This window comes from Salmo salar, chromosome ssa14, assembly GCF_905237065.1.
Source record: "Salmo salar chromosome ssa14, Ssal_v3.1, whole genome shotgun sequence".
Taxonomy (NCBI): Eukaryota; Metazoa; Chordata; class Actinopteri; order Salmoniformes; family Salmonidae; genus Salmo; species Salmo salar.
Genome location: NC_059455.1, coordinates 27,296,099 through 27,318,169, shown reverse-complemented (window position 1 = coordinate 27,318,169; position 22,071 = coordinate 27,296,099). Strand labels below are relative to the sequence as shown.

General features: G+C 40.8%; 1 protein-coding gene across 2 annotated transcripts in view; it reads left to right on the top strand.

The window, feature by feature from the left end:
• Positions 1–22,071, top strand: part of LOC106569187 (vacuolar protein sorting-associated protein 4B) — a 32,793-nt gene that overhangs the window by 441 nt on the left and 10,281 nt on the right. Inside the window, exons 2-9 of one of the 2 annotated variants that reach the window (XM_014140277.2) lie at positions 531–642; positions 1,877–1,977; positions 2,200–2,244; positions 20,372–20,483; positions 20,674–20,824; positions 21,015–21,073; positions 21,315–21,434; positions 21,663–21,819. In XM_014140277.2, the coding sequence (XP_013995752.1) occupies positions 531–642; positions 1,877–1,977; positions 2,200–2,244; positions 20,372–20,483; positions 20,674–20,824; positions 21,015–21,073; positions 21,315–21,434; positions 21,663–21,819 (857 nt within the window). Of the gene's footprint in view, positions 1–530; positions 643–1,876; positions 1,978–2,199; positions 2,245–6,219; positions 6,519–20,371; positions 20,484–20,673; positions 20,825–21,014; positions 21,074–21,314; positions 21,435–21,662; positions 21,820–22,071 lie in introns of those variants that run through there. The other variant, XM_014140278.2, reaches the window with a different exon arrangement.

Here is a 22,071-nt window from a genome sequence, read left to right as displayed (position 1 = left end):
TTTGATTCCACTTGTCAGAATGAGACTGTCAAGCTGTCTTAGGGATAGTGCCAACAGAGAACTCTAGTCAAGCAAATGTTGCTTGTGTTCATGCTGTGTTGTTACTTTTGATCAGCTAATCAACTTGTTTATAGAGTAATAGAGCACAGTACGTTATAAATAGAAGGTCTAAATGAAAAACATGCAAACAAGTAAAAGCCATTGTGAGCCACTTAAAATAGTGTTTAACTTTCACACAGCTAAGATAAATTCCATAGTGGCTTGTGATGCTGATGCTCCATCCCATGTATTCTATTATCTAATCAGAGCATAAGAATTGTATGAGTCTGTCTCATTCAAATGAAGCAATGTAGACATAATAGGAAAATATGTGATGAACAATGACAGGGAATGATGCTGTGACTGAGTGCAGCAGTTCAACTTATCCCTCTCTTCCACCCAACTCATCCCTCTCTCCTTCTCTTTTCTACCTTACTCATCCCTATATCCCACTCTTTTCTGCCCAACTCATCCCTCTCATCCTCTTTCAGAAAGCTATTGCTGTAGCACAGAAAGCCTCCCAGGAGGACCAGGCTGGGAACTACCAGGAGGCTATCAAATCTTACCAACATGCTGTCAAGTACTTCCTGCACATTGTAAAATGTATGTAACCATGACTCCTGAGGAAATGTCATACAGACATGATGACAGTCTAGTCTCTGAATATTACATTTTAGCAGACACTCTTATCCAGAGCAACTTACAGTAGTGAGTGCACACATTCTTACTTTTTCATACGGGTCCCCCATGGGAATCAAACCCACAAACCTAGCGTTGCAAGTGCCATGCTCTACCAACTGAGCCACATGTCAATGCATGCTGATTAAGGAAATGCATATTATTTAGCCTACAGCTCGTACTTGCATGCAGCGGCAACAGGTAGCCTAGCGGTGAACAGCATTGGACCAGTAACCAAAAGGTTGCTGGTTCAAATCCCCAACTTGAAGAGGTGAGAAATCTGCCACTGTTCCCTTGAGTAAGGCACTTAACCCCAATTGCTCCTGTAAGTCGCTCTGAATAAGAGCGTCTGCTAAATGACCAAAAATATATACCATTTAGGCCTACTGATAAATTGTAGCCTAATTTAGGTAATGGTCACTTTCTGTTACTCAGGGAGCCAGTGACAAACAAGGAGACAATACAATTAACTGATATACAAAATGGTGGAAAGATGCTTTTGTTTTATGAATCACAAGTTAAACAAAATAGTTTTGTAAAAGGGTAAATGTGTATTACAGTCTTGAAGACAGGCAAGCCACAAAAAGGAATTTCACTACAGAAATCAAAATCAGGGTTTGGCTTAAGGCTACAGCCTACTGTGAAACAAAAGGGGCTTACAGTTTACCCATAAACAGGTATAGGCCTTCTCTCCCCTTATTCTACACCAATTAGGTATATTGTCACCACCTACTACCAAAGATGGTGGATAATTGAAGATCGTTCACTCAGGCCATTGAAAAAAAAATGTCCAGTCTACTTATTGGGTGACTCTCCCATAGACAACAGCTGGCTCTGGTCTGCTTAGTTTATTGACTTTGACCATTGAACCACAACAAATTAGGGAGTGGGATATCTCACTTCCACTTCCATCTCTGCTACTACTCTAGCCTTGAGTTTACAGGCTACTGGTATAGCCTTGTGGTTCAGTTGGTAAAGCATGACACCAGGGTTGTGGGTTTGATTGCCACCGGAGAACCAGTAAGAAAAATGTTGCACTAACTACTGTAAGTCGTTCTGGATAAGAGCGTCTGATAAAATGTAAAATACCTTGAGCCACTACCTGGGCAAAACCATTGCCTTAGTGTTAACCGTCTCTTCCAACTTCTCTCCCTCTCAGGTCAACCACAGGGTAAAGAGGGCAACCAGAAGATCAGGGACAAGTGCAAACTGTACCTGGACAGAGTTGAAGAACTACAGGAGTATCTAGAAAAGAAAGAGGTTATTAGACGGTTGAACATTTTATAAATAATGTAGTCTAACGAGTAGGTCCAATGTTATGCCTTATATATATATATATATATATAATTTATTTAACATGAATCTGACCGGCAACTCTGTGGTAAGGATAAAGCTAATAGAAGATGTGCATATCCTTCACATGTCAACATGAATCATCCTTATCTGACCTACACATGACATTTCATCTTTCTACAATACAAGGTTGGATCCCAACCAACAATAAACCCCACTGAAGAAGAATACAAGGTGAGTGAAAAGATACTGATAACTAACCGCTTTTGTATATGAATGTCTTAAAGAGCAACTGCCCCTAAAAACCAACTTCTCATTTAGAAAACAGACTATGCAGCATCGATATGAGTCAGAAACATTTAGTCTACTGACAAAATTGACTAAAAATAATTTGTTATAAAGTCAGTGTTTGAGTTTTGTGAGACTTGTGGTAAATGAAGGTTGGGTTTGTTTCAACCCTGCCCACAGCTGGTAGCACACAATTAATAATAAATTCAGAGTACAGCTTCACTCGACATAATCTTCATGCCTGTGGTAAATTTGGTTTCACTTTGGATATCCCTATGGGGCTAGTTAGGGACCATCTGTAAATTACACAATGTACATGGGACAACCTCAAACCAACTATAAATTGTAGAAATTCATATACAAATATTGAAGTGTTTAATGAGAACTAAAAGGTGTGCAACATGAAAATATTGCCTCATTTACATTGTGTAATTTATTGGCAGTCCCTAACTAGCTCCTCAGATGGGCTATCAAAAGTCAAACCAATTTTGCCAGGGGTGCACACCAGCCAGCTGAAGCTAATTTGACAAATAATTTGTCTAACTCTTCCCACCTGTGAACACACACATCAAACCACACCCCTAAACCAACTCACCTTTGATGCCCGAAAGCAAAGCCAAATCAGAAAGTGCAGTCACTGGCTATATCTTAAGAAATCATGATAACAAAAATGAGCTTTTTGGTCTTAATTTAGGGTTAGATATAAGATTAGCAGTGTGGTTAGGTTTATAATCAGATGTTAAGAAGAGAAATGTTAGAAATAAGCGGGGTTTAGCCATAATTATTACTTTGGCGCTGTGGTAACAGGGCAGCATGAAGTTAACATTCTGGGACGCTCAATTGAACGGAAACGGTGCTGTACTGAATGACCAGTTGAAAAACGGAGAGGAGTTGAGGAACACTGTCAGCATGGCCACTGCCCTTTAAAAACAACACTTATAGCTTCAAGCCACACCCACCAAACATACCTCAAAGCCTGTTCAACAATGTTTTGTGGAAAAGTGTCATTCAGTACAAGTTGTTCCACAATGTAACAAACTTTTTTTTTAACAACAAATCAATACAGGAAGTACATGTGGGAACACAAGTGTATATATAAATAATATACAAAGGACAATTGGGCTAGGGGGTACAATATCACATTACACAAGGGGACATACATACACAAAGGGACATACATACACTTATAATTCTAACAGCTTTTTTGTTAGAGTATTTAATTGTCTTAAAATATAGTTCAATTTCTTAAAATATAGTTCGAAATGTGGTGTTTTGTTTGTAAATTTACATTTGTGAATATGAAATTTGGCCAAAAGAATGAAGTGAATTACATAAAATTGTTTCAGCTTATTTCTATCATAGGTAAAGAATCCAAGCAGTACATCTCTCCACAATAGTGTAAAATCTTCATAAATGTGTTGAATTATAAATCTATTAATGTCTTGCCACAATTTCCTTAAATGAATACAATGCTAAAAAAGATGCAACATCGCTTCTGGGTGGTGATTACAAAAGGTACAATAAGAGTTCATGTTTTCCTTAAACTTCTTCATATAGTGGTTGGCAGGATAATATTTATGAACAATTTTTAAGGAAAGTTCCTTAATTTTGTTAATAGTAGGTATGTGTGTGGCAACATCCAAACTTTTTCCAACAGATATTATCAATCAAACCATTCCAATAAGGCATGACATAAGGTATAGATACAACATCCTGCTGAAACAAGGTTATTGAATGGACCAAAAGAGAAACAAATCTTTCCTACTGATGAGTCAACAGGGTTAGCGGAAGGTAGGCTCTGAGGGTCTTGACACGTTCCTGAATAATAAAGCAACACCTGAGGGAATGGCATCTAAAACAATTTAAAAATCTTTAGGTGTTACAGGGACCTTGTAAAGTGATAAGAATTCCTTACAACTAAGTAAAAAACCTTCTGCATTTACAAGTTGGCTCACCATTAGGATATTATTTCGGAACCAATATTCTAAAAACAAAGTATTTTTATACAATATATCCCGATTATTCCATATACAGTTGAAGTCGGAAGTTTACATACACTTAGGTTGGAGTCATTAACTCGTTTTTCAACCAGTCCACAAATCTTGTTAAACTATAGTTTTGGCAAGTCGGTTAGGACATCTACTTTGTGCATGACAAGTAATTTTTCAAACAATTGTTTACAGACAGATTATTTCACTTATTCACTGTATCACAATTCCAGTTGGTCAGAAGTTTACATACACTAAGTTGACTGTGCCTTTAAACAGCCTTTGAAAATTCCAGAAAATGATGTCATGGCTTTAGAAGTTTCTGATAGGCTAATTGACATAATTTGAGTCAATTGGAGGTGTACCTGTGGATGTATTTCAAGGCCTACCTTCAAACTCAGTGCCTCTTTGCTTGACATCATGGGAAAATCAAAAGAAATCAGCCAAGACCTCAGAAGAAAAAAAATGTAGACCTCCACAAGTCTGGTTCATCCTTGGGAGCAATTTCCAAATGCCTGAAGGTACCATGTTCATCTGTACAAACAATAGTACGCAAGTATAAACACCATGGGACCACGCAGCCATCATACCGCTCAGGAAGGAGACGCGTTCTGTCTCCTAGAGATGAGCGTACTTTGATGCGAAAAGTGCAAATCGATCCCAGAACAACAGCAAAGGACCTTGTGAAGATGCTGGAGGAAAATATCGACAGTAAAATGAGTCCTATAACGACATAACCTGAAAGGCCGCTCAGCAAGGAAGAAGCCACTGCTCCAAAACCACCATTACAAAAAGCCAGACTACGGTTTGCAACTGCACATAGGGACAAAGATCGTACTTTTTGGAGAAATGTCCTCTGGTCTGATGAAACAAAATAGAACTGTTTGGCCATAATGACGTTAAGTTTGGAGGAAAAGGGGGGAGGCTTGCAAGCCGAAGAACACCATCCCAACCATGAAGCACGGGGGTGGCAGCATCCTGTTGTGGGGGTGCTTTGCTGCAGGAGGGACTGGTGCACTTCACAAAATAGATAGCATCATGAGGTAGGGAAATTATGTGGATATATTGAAGCAACAGCTCAAGACATCAGTCAGGAAGTTAAAGCTTGGTCGCAAATGGGTCTTCTAAATGGACAATGACGCCAAGCATACTTCCAAAGTTGTGGCAAAATGGCTTAAGGACAACAAAGTCAAGGTATTGGAGTGGCCATCACAAAGCCCTGACCTCAATCCTATAGAAAATTTGTGAGCAGAACTGAAAAAACGTGTGCGAGCAAGGAGGCCTACACACCTGACTCGGTTACACCAGCTCTGTCAGAAGGAATGGGCCAAAATTCACCCAACTTATTGTGGGAAGCTTGTGGAAGGTTACCCGAAACGTTTGACCCAAGTTAAACAATTTAAAGGCAATGCTACCAAATAGTAATTTTGTGTATGTAAACTTCTGACCCACAGGGAATGTGATGAAAGAAATAAAAGCTGAAATAAATGATTCTGTCTTTTTAAGTTTGTTTAAAATAAATGCAGTTGACAGTGAGGACGTTTCTTTTTTTGGGAGTTTATGAACCTATCCTTGGTTATTAGTCTGAGTACTCAAGTATGTCTAATACTAGAAATATATTACAAATGTCTGTTCCTCAAAGCTAGACTGTGTTCCATTAATGATTGCATCCATGACTTCTTCAATTATTTTTGCAAGTAGTAAGGCTAATGTCTTATAGGCACTGTTAAGAAGACAAATTGGACGCCAGTTAACAATGTAACAAACATTCAAGCAAACTGAACGCACCTCTGACGACCAGTTACGTAATTTCGTGTTCGCGTGAGCGTTCTAGGGAAATCAACTACACATCTCATTATGTGTTTCCACTGGGATAGCACAGCCACAAAGTAAAAAAAAAAAATTATATACCGTAAAAATTCGCGAAAACAAAATGTAAGGTTAAGCATTTACTTTTAGGTTTTAAAATAATATTTTAATAAGATTAATTGTATAAATGGGCGGAGTTTATGACTGTGGCGACCCTGAATGTGGATTTCTTTTTTTACGCTTCAGTGTTATTCAACGACCTGAAAAAGGAAAACAATCCAGTTGATTTTAAATTAAATAGCGACTGATGGGCTGTAGTTTTAATTATTAACAAACATAAGGCCTGTTTTGCCCCCTTATTTTATTCGAAACTATTTTATTGACAAGTAAGTAGCTGTTATGGCTGCCAACAACAATTTACAGGTAAGTTGGGAAAGCTGCCTACTATTGTAGCTAGTTAGCAACCCACACAGTTTAGCTTTCTAACTAACGTTTGTTCGTGATTCGTTTTTGGTTATCTTGTTAACTTGACCAACTTGCCGTTATACCAGTGTTGATGTGAGCCAGTTAACTTTACCGTAGCCCGATAGCTAAAGCTATGTTAGCGTGTTAGGTAACGTTAGCTAGCTAGCTAGCTATAACGTTAGTTCTTTTGTTACTGCGAGCTTGCCAATTTGAGGACAGAGCAGCAACTAACGTTAACATTAGTCACTCAAATTCGTTGAAGCCTGTATAACTAGCTAACTTAACGTTAACTTTTACCAGAAACGTGATTACATGCACGTTTCCTAGAAGCTAGTTACAGTAGCGAAGTTGACATGTTCATGTTGGTTTAAATGTGTACAATAATTGACCCCTTGCCTTGTGTTCTCGATGACTAGCGCTCCCCCCAGCAAGGCCAAGACAATCTGAAATGTCAAACTAGTACCATGATAATGTAATCGACTAGTTAACTATCTGTCTAACGAAACCTGTCGTGAGTTGATTGTTGATATCTAGCTAATTTGGTTCCCTGTCAGTCCAACTGTTTGTAGGAAGTGAAACTACAGCCACGCTCTCTTCGTTAACGTGAGATTGTGCACAATTTTGGGCTTCGAGGGGGAAGCAAATTAACAATGTTTTGGTTCGTTTCTAGCTTGTTAGCTAGCTAATGCTAAATTAGCTGGCTAGTCAGTTCAATTAATACCCATATCACACAACGTTAGCTGACGACGTCTTAACTTTAGATCATTAGTATTCATTATTACAGGAAAATAAACATGAATTACAAGTTAATGGCGAGCTAATGACAGAAAATAGCCTACGCTTGTGAGTGTGACGATATAAAAGCAGGGCATTCCCCGGAGAGTTTTAAAACTTGGGACACTGTCTCGTTGGCCTAACGTTATATCCTAATTTGATTTTGGTGCAGGTCATGTTGTTGTTCACATTACCGTCACTGGTAAACACTATTTCAAATAAAATCAATGTTTGTCACATTCACAGGATACAGAAGGTGTAAACGGTACAGTGAAATGGTTACTTGCATAGTGGAGTCTTGTTTAGACAGTTATCTAGCTAAACAATGAACCATAATCCCAACTCATGACGTTACTACCCTGCATAAATCTGCTGGCAGATAAAATTAACAAACTAGGTTCAATGTTAGCTAACATTAGGCTATAACTAGCAATGCAGATGGCTCTGAAATACAAATATTACTACACAGATCATACACGATAACTTAGTTAGGGAGCCAGCTAGCTAACAGTACGCATTCTGACAATTAGAAATTTAGAATATCTGAAAAAAGTAGCTAACTAGACTCTGTTTTACACGAATACATGGATGAACGCTTCTCCCTCTGTCACGGATGCCATGGTGACCCATAGTTTGAAGATAAAATCCAGAGACCAGTGTTTTATACAACAGCCTTGTGTGTACTCTTTTCGACTCCCTCTTCATATTTGCAATCAAACGCCAGAATTTTCTCCATCTAATCCTTAGCTATCATACTCTGCTTCCATCGGACATTCCACTGATTTCAAAACTTGATCCTCCAGAAAGCAAAGAGCATTTAAAACAAAAACAAAAAAAACATGTTATAAAGGATTACCTACACGTACTGAGCAGCTCATTTTATAGACAAACGTGCTACATGCAGACCAATCCGAACTCCTCTCTCGCCATATCCAGTCCAAACATTATCACAGCTAATCATGGCTAGCAGGAAAGTCCCTGTCTTGTTCTGTGGCTAAACCAACTAGGCTTGTAATTTAACAATTTATGTTGTATTTACAGATGGCATACAAGTTTGTTATTAAGGCACATGAATATTGTTCCAAATGGCAATTCTGCCGAACTCATTTTAATAAAAAAAATGTTTACATTCAAATGCCTCTCCTGTGAAGTAGTGACATGCCTAGTTTCCTGATAAGAGATGTGTGTGTGGTCAAATGAAATAAAATAATTAGACCCTAATCAATTGATTTCACATGTCTGGGTATACAGCTATGCATCTGTGAATCAGAAAACCAGTCAGTATCTGGTGTGACCACCATTTGCCTAATGCAGCGCAACACATTTCCTTCCCATAGAGTTGATCAGGCTGTTGATTGTGGAATGCTGTCCCACTCCTTCAATGGCTGTGTGAAGTGTCTTGATATTTTCTGGATACACGCTGTCGATCCAGGGCATTCCAAACATGCTCAATGGCTGACATCAATCAAATGTATTTATAAAGCCCTTCTTACATCAGCTGATGTCACAAAGTGCTGTATAGAAACCCAGCCTAAAACCCCAAACAGCAAGCAATACAGGTGTAGAAGCCCGGCGGTTAGGAAAAACTCCCTAGAAAGGCCAGAACCTAGGAAGAAACCTAGAGAGGAACCAGGCTATGAGTGGTTGCCAGTCCTCTTCTGGCTGTGCCGGGTGGAGATTATAACAGAACATGGCCAAGATGTTCAAATGTTCATAGATGACCAGCAGGGTCAAATAATAATCAGTGGTTGTCGAGGGTGCAACCGGTCAGCACCTCAGGAGTAAATGTCAGTTGGCTTTTCATAGCCGATCATTCAGAGTATCTCTACTGCTCCTGCTGTCTCTAGAGAGTTGAAAACAGCAGGTCTAGGACAGGTAGCACGTAAGGTGAACAGGTCAAGGTTCCATAGGCACAGGCAGAACAGTTGAAACTGGAGCAGCAGCACGGCCAGGTGGACTGGGGGACAGCAAGGAGTCATCAGGCCAGGTAGTCCTGAGGCATGGTGCTAGGGCTCAGGTCCACAGAGAGAGAGAATTAGAGAGAGCATACTTAAATTCACACAGGAGACTGGATAAGACAGGAGAAATACTCCAGATATAACAGACTGACCCTAGCCACGACACAAACTACTGCAGCATAAATACTGGAGGCTGAGACAGGAGGGGTCGGGAGACACTGTGGCCCCGTCCGACGATACCCCTGGACAGGTCTAAACAGGCAGGATATAACCCCACCCATTTTGCCAAAGGACAGCCCCCACACCACTAGAGGGATAACTTCAACCACCAACTTACTATCCTGAGACAAGGCCGAGTATAGCCCACAAAGATCTCTGCCACGGCACAACCCAAGGGGGGGCGCCAACCGGGACAGGAACATCATGTCAGTGACTCAAACCACTCAAGTTACGCACCCCTCCTAGGGACTAAGCCAGTGACTCAGCCCCTGTAATAGGGTTAGAGGCAGAGAATCCCAGTGGAGAGAGGGGGTAACCGGCCAGGCAGAGACCGCAAGGGCGGTTCGTTGCTCCAGTGCCTTTCCGTTCACCTTCACACTCCTGGGCCAGACTACACTCAATCATAGGACCTACTGAAGAGATAAGTCTTCAGTAAAGACTTAAAGGTTGAGACTGAGTCTGCGTTTCTCACATAGATAGGCAGACCATTCCATAAAAATGGAGCTCTATAGGAGAAAGCCCTGCCTCCAGCTGTTTGCTTAGAAATTCTAGGGACAGTAAGGAGGCCTGCGTCTTGTGACTGTAGCGTACGTGTAGGTATGTACGGCAGGACCAAATCGGAAAGATGGGTAGGAGCAAGCCCATGTAATGCTTTGTAGGTTAGCAGTAAAACTTTGAAATCAGCCCTTGCCTTAACATACTCGCATGTCTGGTGAGTATGTAGGCCATTGAAGAACTGGGACATTTTCAGCTTCCAGGAATTGTGTACAGATCCTTGCGACATGGGGCTGTGCATTACAATGCTGAAACATGAGGTGATGGCGGTGGATGAATGGCATGACTATGGGCCTCAGGATCGCGTCACAGTATCTCTGTGCGTTCAAATTGCTATTGATAAAATGCAATTGTGTTTGTTGTCCGTAGCTTATGCTTGCCCATACCATAACCACACCACCACCGTGGGGCATTCTGTTCACAACGTTGACATCAGCAAACTGCTTGCTCACATGACGCCATTCATGTGGTCTGCGGTTGTGAAGTGAGTTGGACGTACTGCCAAATTCTCTAAAACGACTTTGTTAGAGGCATTAGCTTATGTTAGAGAAATTAACATAACATTTTCCGGCAACATCTCTGGTGGACATTCTAGCAGTCAGCGTGCTAATTGCAACCTCCCTCAACTTGAGACATGGCGTTGTGTGACACAACTGCTCGTTTTACAGTGGCCTTTCATTGTCCAGAGCACAAGGTGCACCTGTGTAATTATCATGCAGTTTAAGCAGCTTTTTGATATGCCACACCTGTCAGGTGGATGGATTATCTTGGCAAAAGATAAATGCTCACAAACAGGGGCGTAAACAAATTTGTGCACAAAATTTGAGAATCTTTTTGTGCGTATGGAACATTTCTAAGATTTTATTTTAGCTCATGAAACATGACCAACGCTTTACATGTTGCGTTTATTTTTGTTCAATGTAGTTATTTTTATAAAATAAGCATCAAGGTAGGTACAAGATAATTATTTAACATATTTAAGTGATTGATAAAAGACTGAACTTGAGCAAAGGTCATTAAATAATCAATATTGTGTTGCGCCTTGAACCAAAACTCTTTAAGTTGTTGTATTTAGCTTTTTTAAAACTTTTGATGGTCTTTATGCAGACTTCTATATCAAACATCATTATGTTGAATTACTCAGACAATATTTCAAGTTTCTATGAATATATAGCTAAATTAACTTGACCTTTTTTATGACTATTTTGTCATTTACCCAGAAAGTAATATATGGGGCCAGGAGAGAGCTGGTTAAGGTTTGTTTAAAAAGTCAGGCCTCCCGAGTGGTGCAGTGGTCTAAGGCGCTGCATCGCAGTGCTAGCTGTGCCACTAGAGAGCCTGGTTCGAGTCCAGGCGCTGTCGCAGCCGGCTGCGACCGGGAGACCCATGGGGCGGCGCACAATTGGACCAGCGTCACCCGGGTTAGGGGAGGATTTGGCCGGCTGGGATGTCCTTGTCCCATCATGCTCTAGCGACGCCTGTGGCGGATCAGGTGTACGGTGTTTCTTCTGACACATTGGTGTGGCCCGCTTCCAGGTTAAGCGGGCATTGTGTCAAGAAGCAGTGCAGCTTGGTTGGATCGTGTTTCGGAGGAGGCACGGCTCTCTGCCTTCGCCTCTCCCGAGTCCGTACGGGAGTTGCAGCGATGCGACAAGAAACTACCAATTGGATACCACGAAATTGAGGATAAAAAGTTATAAAAGAGAAATGATTTGTTTCAAAAGTCAATGCCGACTTGAGCTATCTTTAGCCAACAAAAAAATATTTAAGTGCAAGCTCACCATGTTAAAAAGTTAATTTCAAACCAGGGTTTCCGTTAGCCATGTTTTAGCAAAAAAGTATATATATTTTATATTTACTTGTGTGTGTGTGTGTGTGTGTGTTATCTATATCAAAGTATTTTTATAGAAAATAAAAAGCTGATGATGTAAACCTGGCACCAGCCAATTGTCCAGGAGAAGGAAAATAATGCTTTTAGCCTACTGATAGAAATACTAGGTGATGGAAATACAATTGACCGGTTTAGCGGAATTAAATTGGCCACTGTATTTTCATAGTTTATTACAGACACAGCCTATGAGCGGAAAATCTGTCAGACCGCTTGAAAGCTGCTGCTACAGTGGTGTTTTCCCATTAATTGCATAATGGAACGAACATTCACTCGTAGGCTACTACCTTGTACGCTTATGTGAAGAAATAAATAGTTTATTAACATTTTAAGATAACCGTTATCTGTTGAATCAGCCTCATTGCTTTTTTAATGTGTTTTTTTTCTATGTATCCTGGGCCTACTGGTTGTATGCATTTGGGATCTATTGTCTAACTAAATTTGTTCTCTAATTCACGGAAGATCTGATGGGCTACATATTCACCCATTCGGTTGACTCTCTCATTGAGTGGGTTCCCGCTAATAAATATCTGGGTATTTGGATTGCTAAAGATATAATGTTTAAAAATATATACTGATAAGCTAGTTAACTTCTCTAGGGTAGGGGGCAGTATTTTCACGGCGGGATGAAAAACGTACCCAAATTAAACGGCCTACTACTCGGGCCCAGGAACTAGACTATGCATATTATTAGTAGATTTGGATAGAAAACACGGAAGTTTCTTAAACTGTTTGAATGGTGTCTGTGAGTTTAACAGAACTCATATGGCAGGCAAAAACCTGAGAGAAATCTAACCAGGAAGTGGGAAGTCTGGTGCTTGTAGTCCTTTCAAGTCATTGCCTATCGAACACACAGTGACTTAGGGTTCATTTTGCACTTCCCAAGGCTTCCACTAGATGTCAACAGTCTTTAGAAAGTTGTTTGAGGCGTCTATGATGAACAGAGAGCGAACAGAGGAAGTTGGAAGTTGTTGACTCAGGAAAGCAAATGAGTTCATTGGCGCGCATTCACATGAGAGTTAGCTGTGTTCTAAAACGTTTTTCAAGACACTGGAATCGTCCGGTTGGAATATTATTGAAGTTCTAAGTTAAAAAGGCCCTAAAGATTGATGCTATACAACGTTTGACATGTTTGAACGAACGTAAATATAACTTTTTTTTACTTTTCATTGTGAAATTTTCAGCGCGCTTCCTACACTTGGAGTAGCTTACTGAACGCGGAAACAACAAGGAGTTATTTGGACTTAAATTATGGACTTTATCGAACAAAACAACATTTATTGTGGACCTGGGATTCCTGGAAGTGCCTTCTGATGAAGATCATCAAAGGTAAGTGAATATTTCTAATGCTATTTATGATTTTAGATGACTCCAAAATGGCGGGTATCTGTATTGCCTAGTGTATTTTTCTGAGCACAGTACTCAGATTATTGCAAAGTGTGCTTTCCCCGTGATGCTTTTTTGAGATCTGTGACAGCGGTTGCATAAAGGAGATGTTCATCTATAATTCTTTGAATAACAGTTTAATATTTGATCAACGTTTAGGATGAGTATTTTTGTAAATTGTTGTGCTGTTTCACCAGCCGTATTGGAGGCAAAATATTTTCTGAACATCATCCGCCAATGGAAAAGGTTGTTTTTGGATATAAATATCAACTTGATCGAACAAAAAATGCATGTATTGTGTAACATGATGTCCTAGGAGTGTCATCTGATGAAGATCGTCAAAGGTTAGTGCATAATTATAGCTGAATTTCTGGTATTTGTGACCCGTGTCCTTGCTAGGAAAATGGCTGTGTGGTTTTTCTTGTGTTGGAACGGTCCTAACTTTATGCTTTCGCCGTAAAGCCTTTTTTGAAATCGGACAACGTGGTTACATTAAGGAGACGTGTATCTTTAAAATGGTGTAAAATAGTCGTATGTTTGAGAACTTTGAATTATGACATTTTGTGGTTTTGTGGTTTTGAATTTGGCGCTCTGATTTTTCACTGGCTGTTGAATAGTGTGAACCGTGGGTGGGACGCTCCACCTGCCCAAGAGAGGTTAAAAAGCTAAGGTTTAAAATGGGCTTCTTTTTTAGAAATAGATGTTGCCTCTACATGAACAGCAGGAATCAGATTGTGCAGTCAACTTTCCTGCCAGTTCTTGACTTTGGTGACACCATTTACCAGAATGCAGCAGCCACTACTCTTAAACCATTGGGTGCTGTCTGCCATACTGCTCTTCACTTTATTACAGGTGACAGTTTTAGTACTCATCACTGCATCCTGTATCAGAATGTCGCCTGGAACTCACTAAAGTCCTGTAGATCACTTAATTATTCCCTTGTTTACAAAGCTCTGCTCCACAAGCTTCCAACAGACCTCATTTCCCTTTTGAAATATAAAAATATGAGATACTAAATCGATTCGCAAGGTTGGTTAACTCTTCAGGTCCCTCTTGTCTCCACAACGTTTAGTAAATCCGCCTTTAGGTTTAATGCACCACAGTTATGGAATACCTGTAATAAAACAAATTACACATGGCTTCCCTGGTACCCATAGGGCAGTTTACAACGCTGTTAAATTAGTTTGCTGAAGTGTGCAAATGTTTCAATTGACTATTACATCAGGTTATTATATTTTGGTTATGTTGATGGAAATGTTGTCCTTGGGGCACCATTGCAAATGAGGCACTGGTCTCAATTGCCCCCCCCCCACAAAAAAACCTATCTCGGAGTCTGTTTGGAATAGGCTATTTCTTTCTCACAGAGGAACAACACGCCACGTGTGATCACGCTCTCCATAGCCGATGGAAGTAAGACCTTTAAACAGGTCAGGGTTCAAAAGGCCGCAGGGCCAGATGGATTTCCAGGACGTGTACTCCAAGCATGCGCTGACCAACTGGCAAGTGTCTTCACTGACATTTTCAACCTGTCCCTGACCGACTCTGTGATACCAACATGTTTCAAGCAGACCACCATTGTCCCTGTGCCCAAGAACACCAAGGTAACCTGCCTTAATGACTACTGACCCGTAGCACTCACGTCTGTAGCCATCAAGTGCTTTGAAAGGCTGGTCATGGCTCACATCAACAACATTAACCCAGAAACTCTACACCCACTCCAATTTGCATACTGCCCCAACAGATCCACAGTTGATGCAATTTCTATTGCACTCCACACTGCCCTTTCCCACCTGGACAAAAGGAACACCTGTGAGAATGCTATTCATTGACTACAGCTCAGCGTTCAACATCATAGTGCCCTCAAAGCTCATAAATGAGCTAAGGACCCTGGGACTAAACATCTCCCTCTGCAACTGGATCCTGGACTTCCTGATGGGCCGCCCTCAGGTGGTACGGGTAGGTAACAACACATCCGCCACACTGATCCTCAACACAGGGGCCCCTCGGGTGTGTGCTCAGTCCCCTCCTGTACTCCCTGTTCACTCATGACAGCATGGCCAGGCACGACTCCAACACCGTCATTAAGTTTGCCGATGACACAACAGTGGTAGGCCTGATCACCGACAACGATGAGACAGCCTATAGGGAGGAGGTCAGAGACCTGGTCGTGTGGTGCCAGGACAACAACCTCTCCCTCAATGTGATCAAGACAAAGGAGATGATTGTGGACTACAGGAAAAAGAGGACCGAGCACGTCCCCACTCTCATCGACGGGGCTGTAGTGGAGCAGGTTGAGAGCTTCAAGTTCCTTGGCATCCACATCACCAACAAACTAACATGGTCCAAGCACACCAAGACAGTTGTGAAGAGGGCACGTCAGAACCTATTCCCCCTCAGGAGACTGAAAAGATTTGGCATGGGTCTTCGGATCCTCAAAAGGTTCTACAGCTGCACCATCGAGAGCATTCTGACTGGTTGCATTACTGGCTGGTATAGCAACTGCTCGGCCTCCAACCGCAAGGCACTACAGAGGGTAGTGCGTACGGCCCAGTACATCACTGGGGCCAAGCTTCCTGCCATCCAGGACCTCTATACTAGGCGGTGTCAGAGGAAGGCCCAAAAAATTATTAAAGACCCCAGCCATCCTAGACATAGACTGTTCTCTCTGCTTCTGCACAGCAAGCGGTACCGGAACGCCAAGTCTAGGTCCAAGAGGCTAAGAAGCTTCTACCCCCAAGCCATAAGACTCCTGAACATCTAATCAAATGGCTACCAAAAGTATTTGCATTGCCCACCCCCTATTTTACGCTGCTGCTATCCTCTGTTTATTATCTATGCATAGTCACTTTAACTCTACCTACATGTACATAACGCCTCAATTACCTCAACTAACCAGTGCCCCCGAACATTGACTCTGTACCAGTACCCCTGTATATAGTCTCGCGACTGTTATGTTACTGCTGCTTTTTTACCTAACACTTATTTTTTTTCAACTGCATTGTTGGTTAAGGGCTTGTAAGTAAGCATTTCACTGTAAGGTCTACACCTGGTTATATTCGGCGCATGTGACAAATAAAATTTGATTTCGCCAATGGAATAGGTATACTTTTCTACTATGGGGAGTATTAGGTTGACATAGGCTGGTGATTTTACTGTTTGTTACTAGTCTTGTTTCCAGAGGAAAAGTAAATGTGGCAGTTAGCATCTAAATTAGGTAAGATGTGTAACCGTTATCTAAATGTGATTTCTGACCATTATCTAAATGTGATTTCTGACATTGCTGAGCACAGTGGCTGGACGCCCTAATCCGGTTATGCACCCAATGCATATGGGTCCGGTAAATTTCTCAAATGTCGGTTAACAAAAAATTATGCCGGTCAAATATCCGGCGCCACATTTTCCTAACAGATATTCTGCTTCAAACCAAGTCTTTCAGTTGATTTGTTCACATAATTTTGTTAAGCTTAGCAGTAGCATTTGAAACAAAACAAAGCGATGCATTAGTCTCTCCTGGCCCCATATACTTTTTTTCAGGGTACATGAAAAATGGAAGTCCAAAAAAAAACAACATCCTTAACATTTTATTTGGGCCTCTCAAAACACTAATTTAAACATCTTAGCTCTGGAACAATATTTTGTTTCATACCCTCAGCATTTTATAAAATAATGTGCTTTAACTTTAGCAGCCCTTTATCTGAATGAGCAGCCTGGTCTCATAGACTAGAAATAACATAGTAAAGTACTGGACACCAGTATCTTTGGGCTCCCGTGTGGCGTAGCGGTCAAGGCATTGCATCTGTGCAAGAGGTGTCACTGCAGTACCTGGTTTAAATCCAGGCTGCTTCACATCCGGCTGTGATTGGGAGTCCCATAGGGTGGCGCACAATTGGCACAGCGTTGTCCGGGTTTGACCTGGGTAGGCCGCCATTGTAAATCAAAATTTGTTCTTAACTGACTTGCCTAGTTTAAAGGTTGAAATGTAAAAAAATAACACTCAAATTAGTATGACATGTTAAGTTTGGTATGGTTACATAACGCGAATGTCTAGCAACCCAAAGGTTGTGAGTTTGAATTTCATCACAGACAATTTTAGCTAATTTGCAACTTTTCAACTACTTACTACTTTTTAGCAACTACTTGGCATGTTAGCTAACCCTTCCACTAAACTTAATCATTTTAGCTAACCCTAACCTTAATCCTTTTAGCTAACCCTGACCGTAAAACCCTTTTAACCTAACTCCCAAATGTAACCCTAACCCCTAGCTACCTAGAATTTGTAACATATCATATATTTAGCAAATTTGTAACATAATTGGTGTTTTAGAGGTTATTTTAATTTTTTTTACATTTAATACGAATTGTAATTAGTAACATATACTAAATGGAGTGTCTCGGATTTACACTACCGGTCCAAAGTTTTAGAACACCTACTCATTCAAGGGTTTTTCTTTATTTTACCTTTTTTTTTTTTTTTTTTTTACATTGTTGAACAATAGTGAAGACATAAACTATGAAATAACACATGGAATCATGTATTAACCAAAAAATTGTTAAACAATTGTAAATATATTTGCGATTCTTCAAATAGCCACCCTTTGTCTTGACAGCTTTGCACACTCTTGGCATTCTCTCAACCAGCTTCATGAGGTAGTCACCTGGAATGCATTTCAATTAACAGGTGTGCCTTAAGTTGTGGAACTTCTTCCCTTAATGCATTTTGAGCCAATCAGTTGTTGTGACAAGGTAGGGGGGGAGGGGTGTATACAGAAGATGGCCCTATTTGGTAAAAGTCCATATTATGGCAAGGACAGCTCAAATAAGCAAAGAGAAACGACAGTCCATCATTACTTTGTCACTCAATCTGGAAAATTTCATGAACTTCGAAAGTTTCTTCAAGTGCAGTCGCAAAAACCATAAAGCGCTATGAAAAAACTGGTTCTCATGGGGACCGCCACAGGAAAGGAAGACCTAGAGTTACCTCTGCTGCAGAGGATAAATTCATTAAAGTCATCAGCCTCAGAAATTACAGCCCAAATAAATACTTCACAGCGTTCAAGTAACAGACATCTCAACATCAACTATTCAGAGGAGACTACGTGAATCAGGCCTTCATGGTATAATTGCTGCAAAGAAACCACTACTAAAGCACACCAATAAGAAGACTTACTTGGTCCAAGAAACACGAGCAATGAGCATTAGACCGGTGGAAATCTGCCCTTTGGTCTCATGAGTCCAAATTTGAGATTTTTGTTTCGAACCGCCTTGTCTTCGTGAGACGCGGTTTGGGTGAACAGATGATCCCTGCATGTGTAAAACTGCCTCTGGAAGCAACTTCAGCAAAATTAATTATTTGTCGGGGGCTTCATGAAATGGGTTTCCATGGCTGAGCAGCCATGAAAACCCAGATCACCATGTGCAATGCCAAGTGTTGGCTGGAGTGGTGTAAAGCTTGTCGCCATTGGCAGCAGTGGAAACGCGTTCTCTTGAGTGATGAATCAAGCTTCACCATCTGGCAGTCTGACGGATTAATCTGGGTTTGGCGGATGCCAGGACAACACTACCTGCCCCAATGCGTAGTGCCAAATGTAAAGTTTGGTGGAGGAATATTGGTCTGGGGCTGTTTTTCATGGTTCGGGCTAGGGACCCTTAATTCCAGTGAAGGGGTATCTTAAAGCTACAGCATACAATGACATTCTAGATGATTCTGTGCTTCCAACTTTGGTAACAGTTTGGGGAAGGCCCTTTCCTGTTTCAGCATGACAATGCCCCTGTGCACAAAGCGAGGTCCATACAGAGATGTTTTGTCGGGATCGGTGTAAAAGAACTTGACTGGCCTGTACAGAGCCCTGACCTCAACCCCATCGAACACCTTTGGGATGAATTGGAGCGCTGACTGCGAGCCAGGCCTAATCGCCCAACATTAGTGCCTGACCTCACTAATGCTCGTGGCTGAATGGAAGCAAGTCCCCGACGCAATGGTCCAACATCTAGTGGAATGCCTTCCCAGAAGAATGGAGGCTGTTATAGCAGCAAAGGGGGTGACCAACTCCATATTAATGATGTTTGATTAGCAGGTGTCCACATACTTTTGATCATGTAATGTACATGCAGAATAATTCGAAAGGCTCTGTGACCAGGTTGAAAGGAGGAGTTCCTGGCTGATTCATGTCATTGAAGATGCATTTTATGATGATTTTGGTCTATCACCTTTGACAAGCACCTTTTTTATATTAGGGCTCTGATTAATAACCACTCTTTAGGGATGGTGAAAGCCAGTAGCAGATGTGACAGGCCTTTAAATCAAATCAAATTTTATTGGTCACATACACATGGTTAGCAGATGTTAATGCGAGTGTAGCGAAATGATTGTGCTTCTAGTTCTGACCATGCAGTAATATCTAACTAGTAATCTACCAATTTCACAACAACTACCTTATATACACACAAAATGTAAGGGGATGGAATAAGAATATGTACATCAAAATATATGGATGAGCGATGGCCGAGCTGCATAGGTATGTAGATGGTATAGAGTACAGTATATACATATGAGATTAGTAATGTAGGGTATGCAAACATTGTAAAGTGGCATTGTTTAAAGTGACTAGTGATACGTTTAATACATCCAATTTTTTATTATTAAAGTGGCTAGAGATTTGAGTCAGTATATTGGCAGCAGCCACTCAATGTTAGTGATGGCTGTTTAACAGTCCGATGGCCTTGAGATAGAAGCTGTTTTTCAGTCTCTCGGTCCCAGCTTTGATGTACAGTACATTCCTCTGAATACTAAGTGTTTTCTGTATTATATTACTTGTATTATATTAAACGCTAGCGCGAAATTCATAGAAAGAAGATTACAATTGCATTAAATTCATGACATGTCCCCCTGTCCCTAGTGAAAGTCCCATAGCTTTTAAGAGTCAATTAATTCTGATTAGCAAGATCAAACTTCTTGCAGCTAATCCTCTTTCAATTTGTTGCTTTCCTTATGTATTTGCTTTTTTGATAACTTTCTCATTTCTGTTTTTCAGAAAGCCATAGATCTGGCCAGCAAGGCAGCCCAGGAGGATAAAGCTCAGAACTACGACGAGGCCCTGCGTCTATACCAACACGCTGTTCAGTACTTCCTACACGTAGTAAAATGTATGCTTCAAGACAATGAGATATTTGCATACTGCTCTTTCCTCTTTTAGAGTTGTAATCCTTGTCAGCAGAATGCATTTTTCCATTTCGCACAGTTCAGGGGGATTACTGTAATTGTGATTATTTTCTAAATAAAAACATATACGCAAGACAGAATTTTAATACAATCCTTGCATTCCTCTCCTGCCAGATGAAGCCCAGGGTGACAAAGCCAAACAGAGCATCAGGGCCAAATGTGCTGAGTACCTTGACAGAGCAGAGAAGCTCAAAGAATACCTGAAGAAGAAAGAGAAGGCTCCACCCGCCAAGCCTGTGAAGGAGTCCCAAGCTGACGACAAAGGGTGTGTGTGTGTGCGCGAAGTCTTTGCTCATGCAATGAGGCTTGGCTGTGTGTGTGTGTGTGTGTGTGTGTGTGTGTGTGTGGGGGGTGTATTGGAATGTGATGAGTCAATTAGTTGGATCAAAAACATCTTGTGGTTCTGTGTACACTTTTGCCCTTCAGCATAATTGAGATGGATTATTATTGTGCAGAAATGAAAGTGATGAAGGAGACGACCCAGAAAAAAAGAAGTTCCAGAACCAACTTTCAGGTTAGTTGTATCACTGACATACTGTGTGAAATTTGTACTTTTGATTTGCATTATAACTCTGTTCCAATTTTATAAGATGCCAAAGGTTATTTGGCTCAGTTTCACTTTACTTTTACCTCACCCGGTTGAGGTGTCTAATAAATACATTTATTATTAGGTTTTCACATGAATGTGTCTGATTATTTTCCTTTACTGTAAAATGATTTGTATGTTCCCATCATACTGGATTTTGTTTTTTTAGGCGCCATCGTTATGGAAAAGCCAAACATCAAGTGGAATGATGTTGCCGGTTTAGAGGGAGCCAAAGAGGCCCTGAAAGAAGCTGTTATTTTGCCAATTAAATTCCCACATCTTTTCACAGGTAATGCAGTCTTACTGCCTCAGATCTCCAGAGAATTAATGATGATGTCATATCAGAATGTATGAAAAACATGCTGAAATGACCTACTGAAAATGAGTCCATCCAACGACATTGTATAGAATCAATTGATTATTACCGTTCATTCATTTGAAAATGAGAAGCTTAGCCTATTTATTCCCCACTGTTATTCACGACCACTCCCAAAGACAACATGTCTCTGTCTGGCAGGTAAAAGAACGCCATGGAGGGGGATCCTGCTCTTTGGTCCTCCTGGTACAGGAAAGTCCTACCTAGCTAAAGCTGTGGCCACAGAGGCCAACAACTCCACCTTTTTCTCTATCTCCTCCTCTGACCTGGTGTCCAAGTGGCTGGGAGAGAGTGAGAAGTGAGATTTTACTCTTAATCCAGGGGAACATGAATGATTATTTGTAGATATAAATCCAATGATGCTGTTTTAATGGTTGTAAATTAGGCCTAGATTAAGCCTAGTCCTAGACTAAAAAGCAAACTCGATAGAGATTCTATTCTCTGTTGGGGGGAGAAAAAAAAAAAAATGTAGTCCTGGATTTAAGTTGAATCTGTGTCCGGGACACCAGCTCCATGTATCTATTGGGGAAAAGCATATGATCATCTTTAT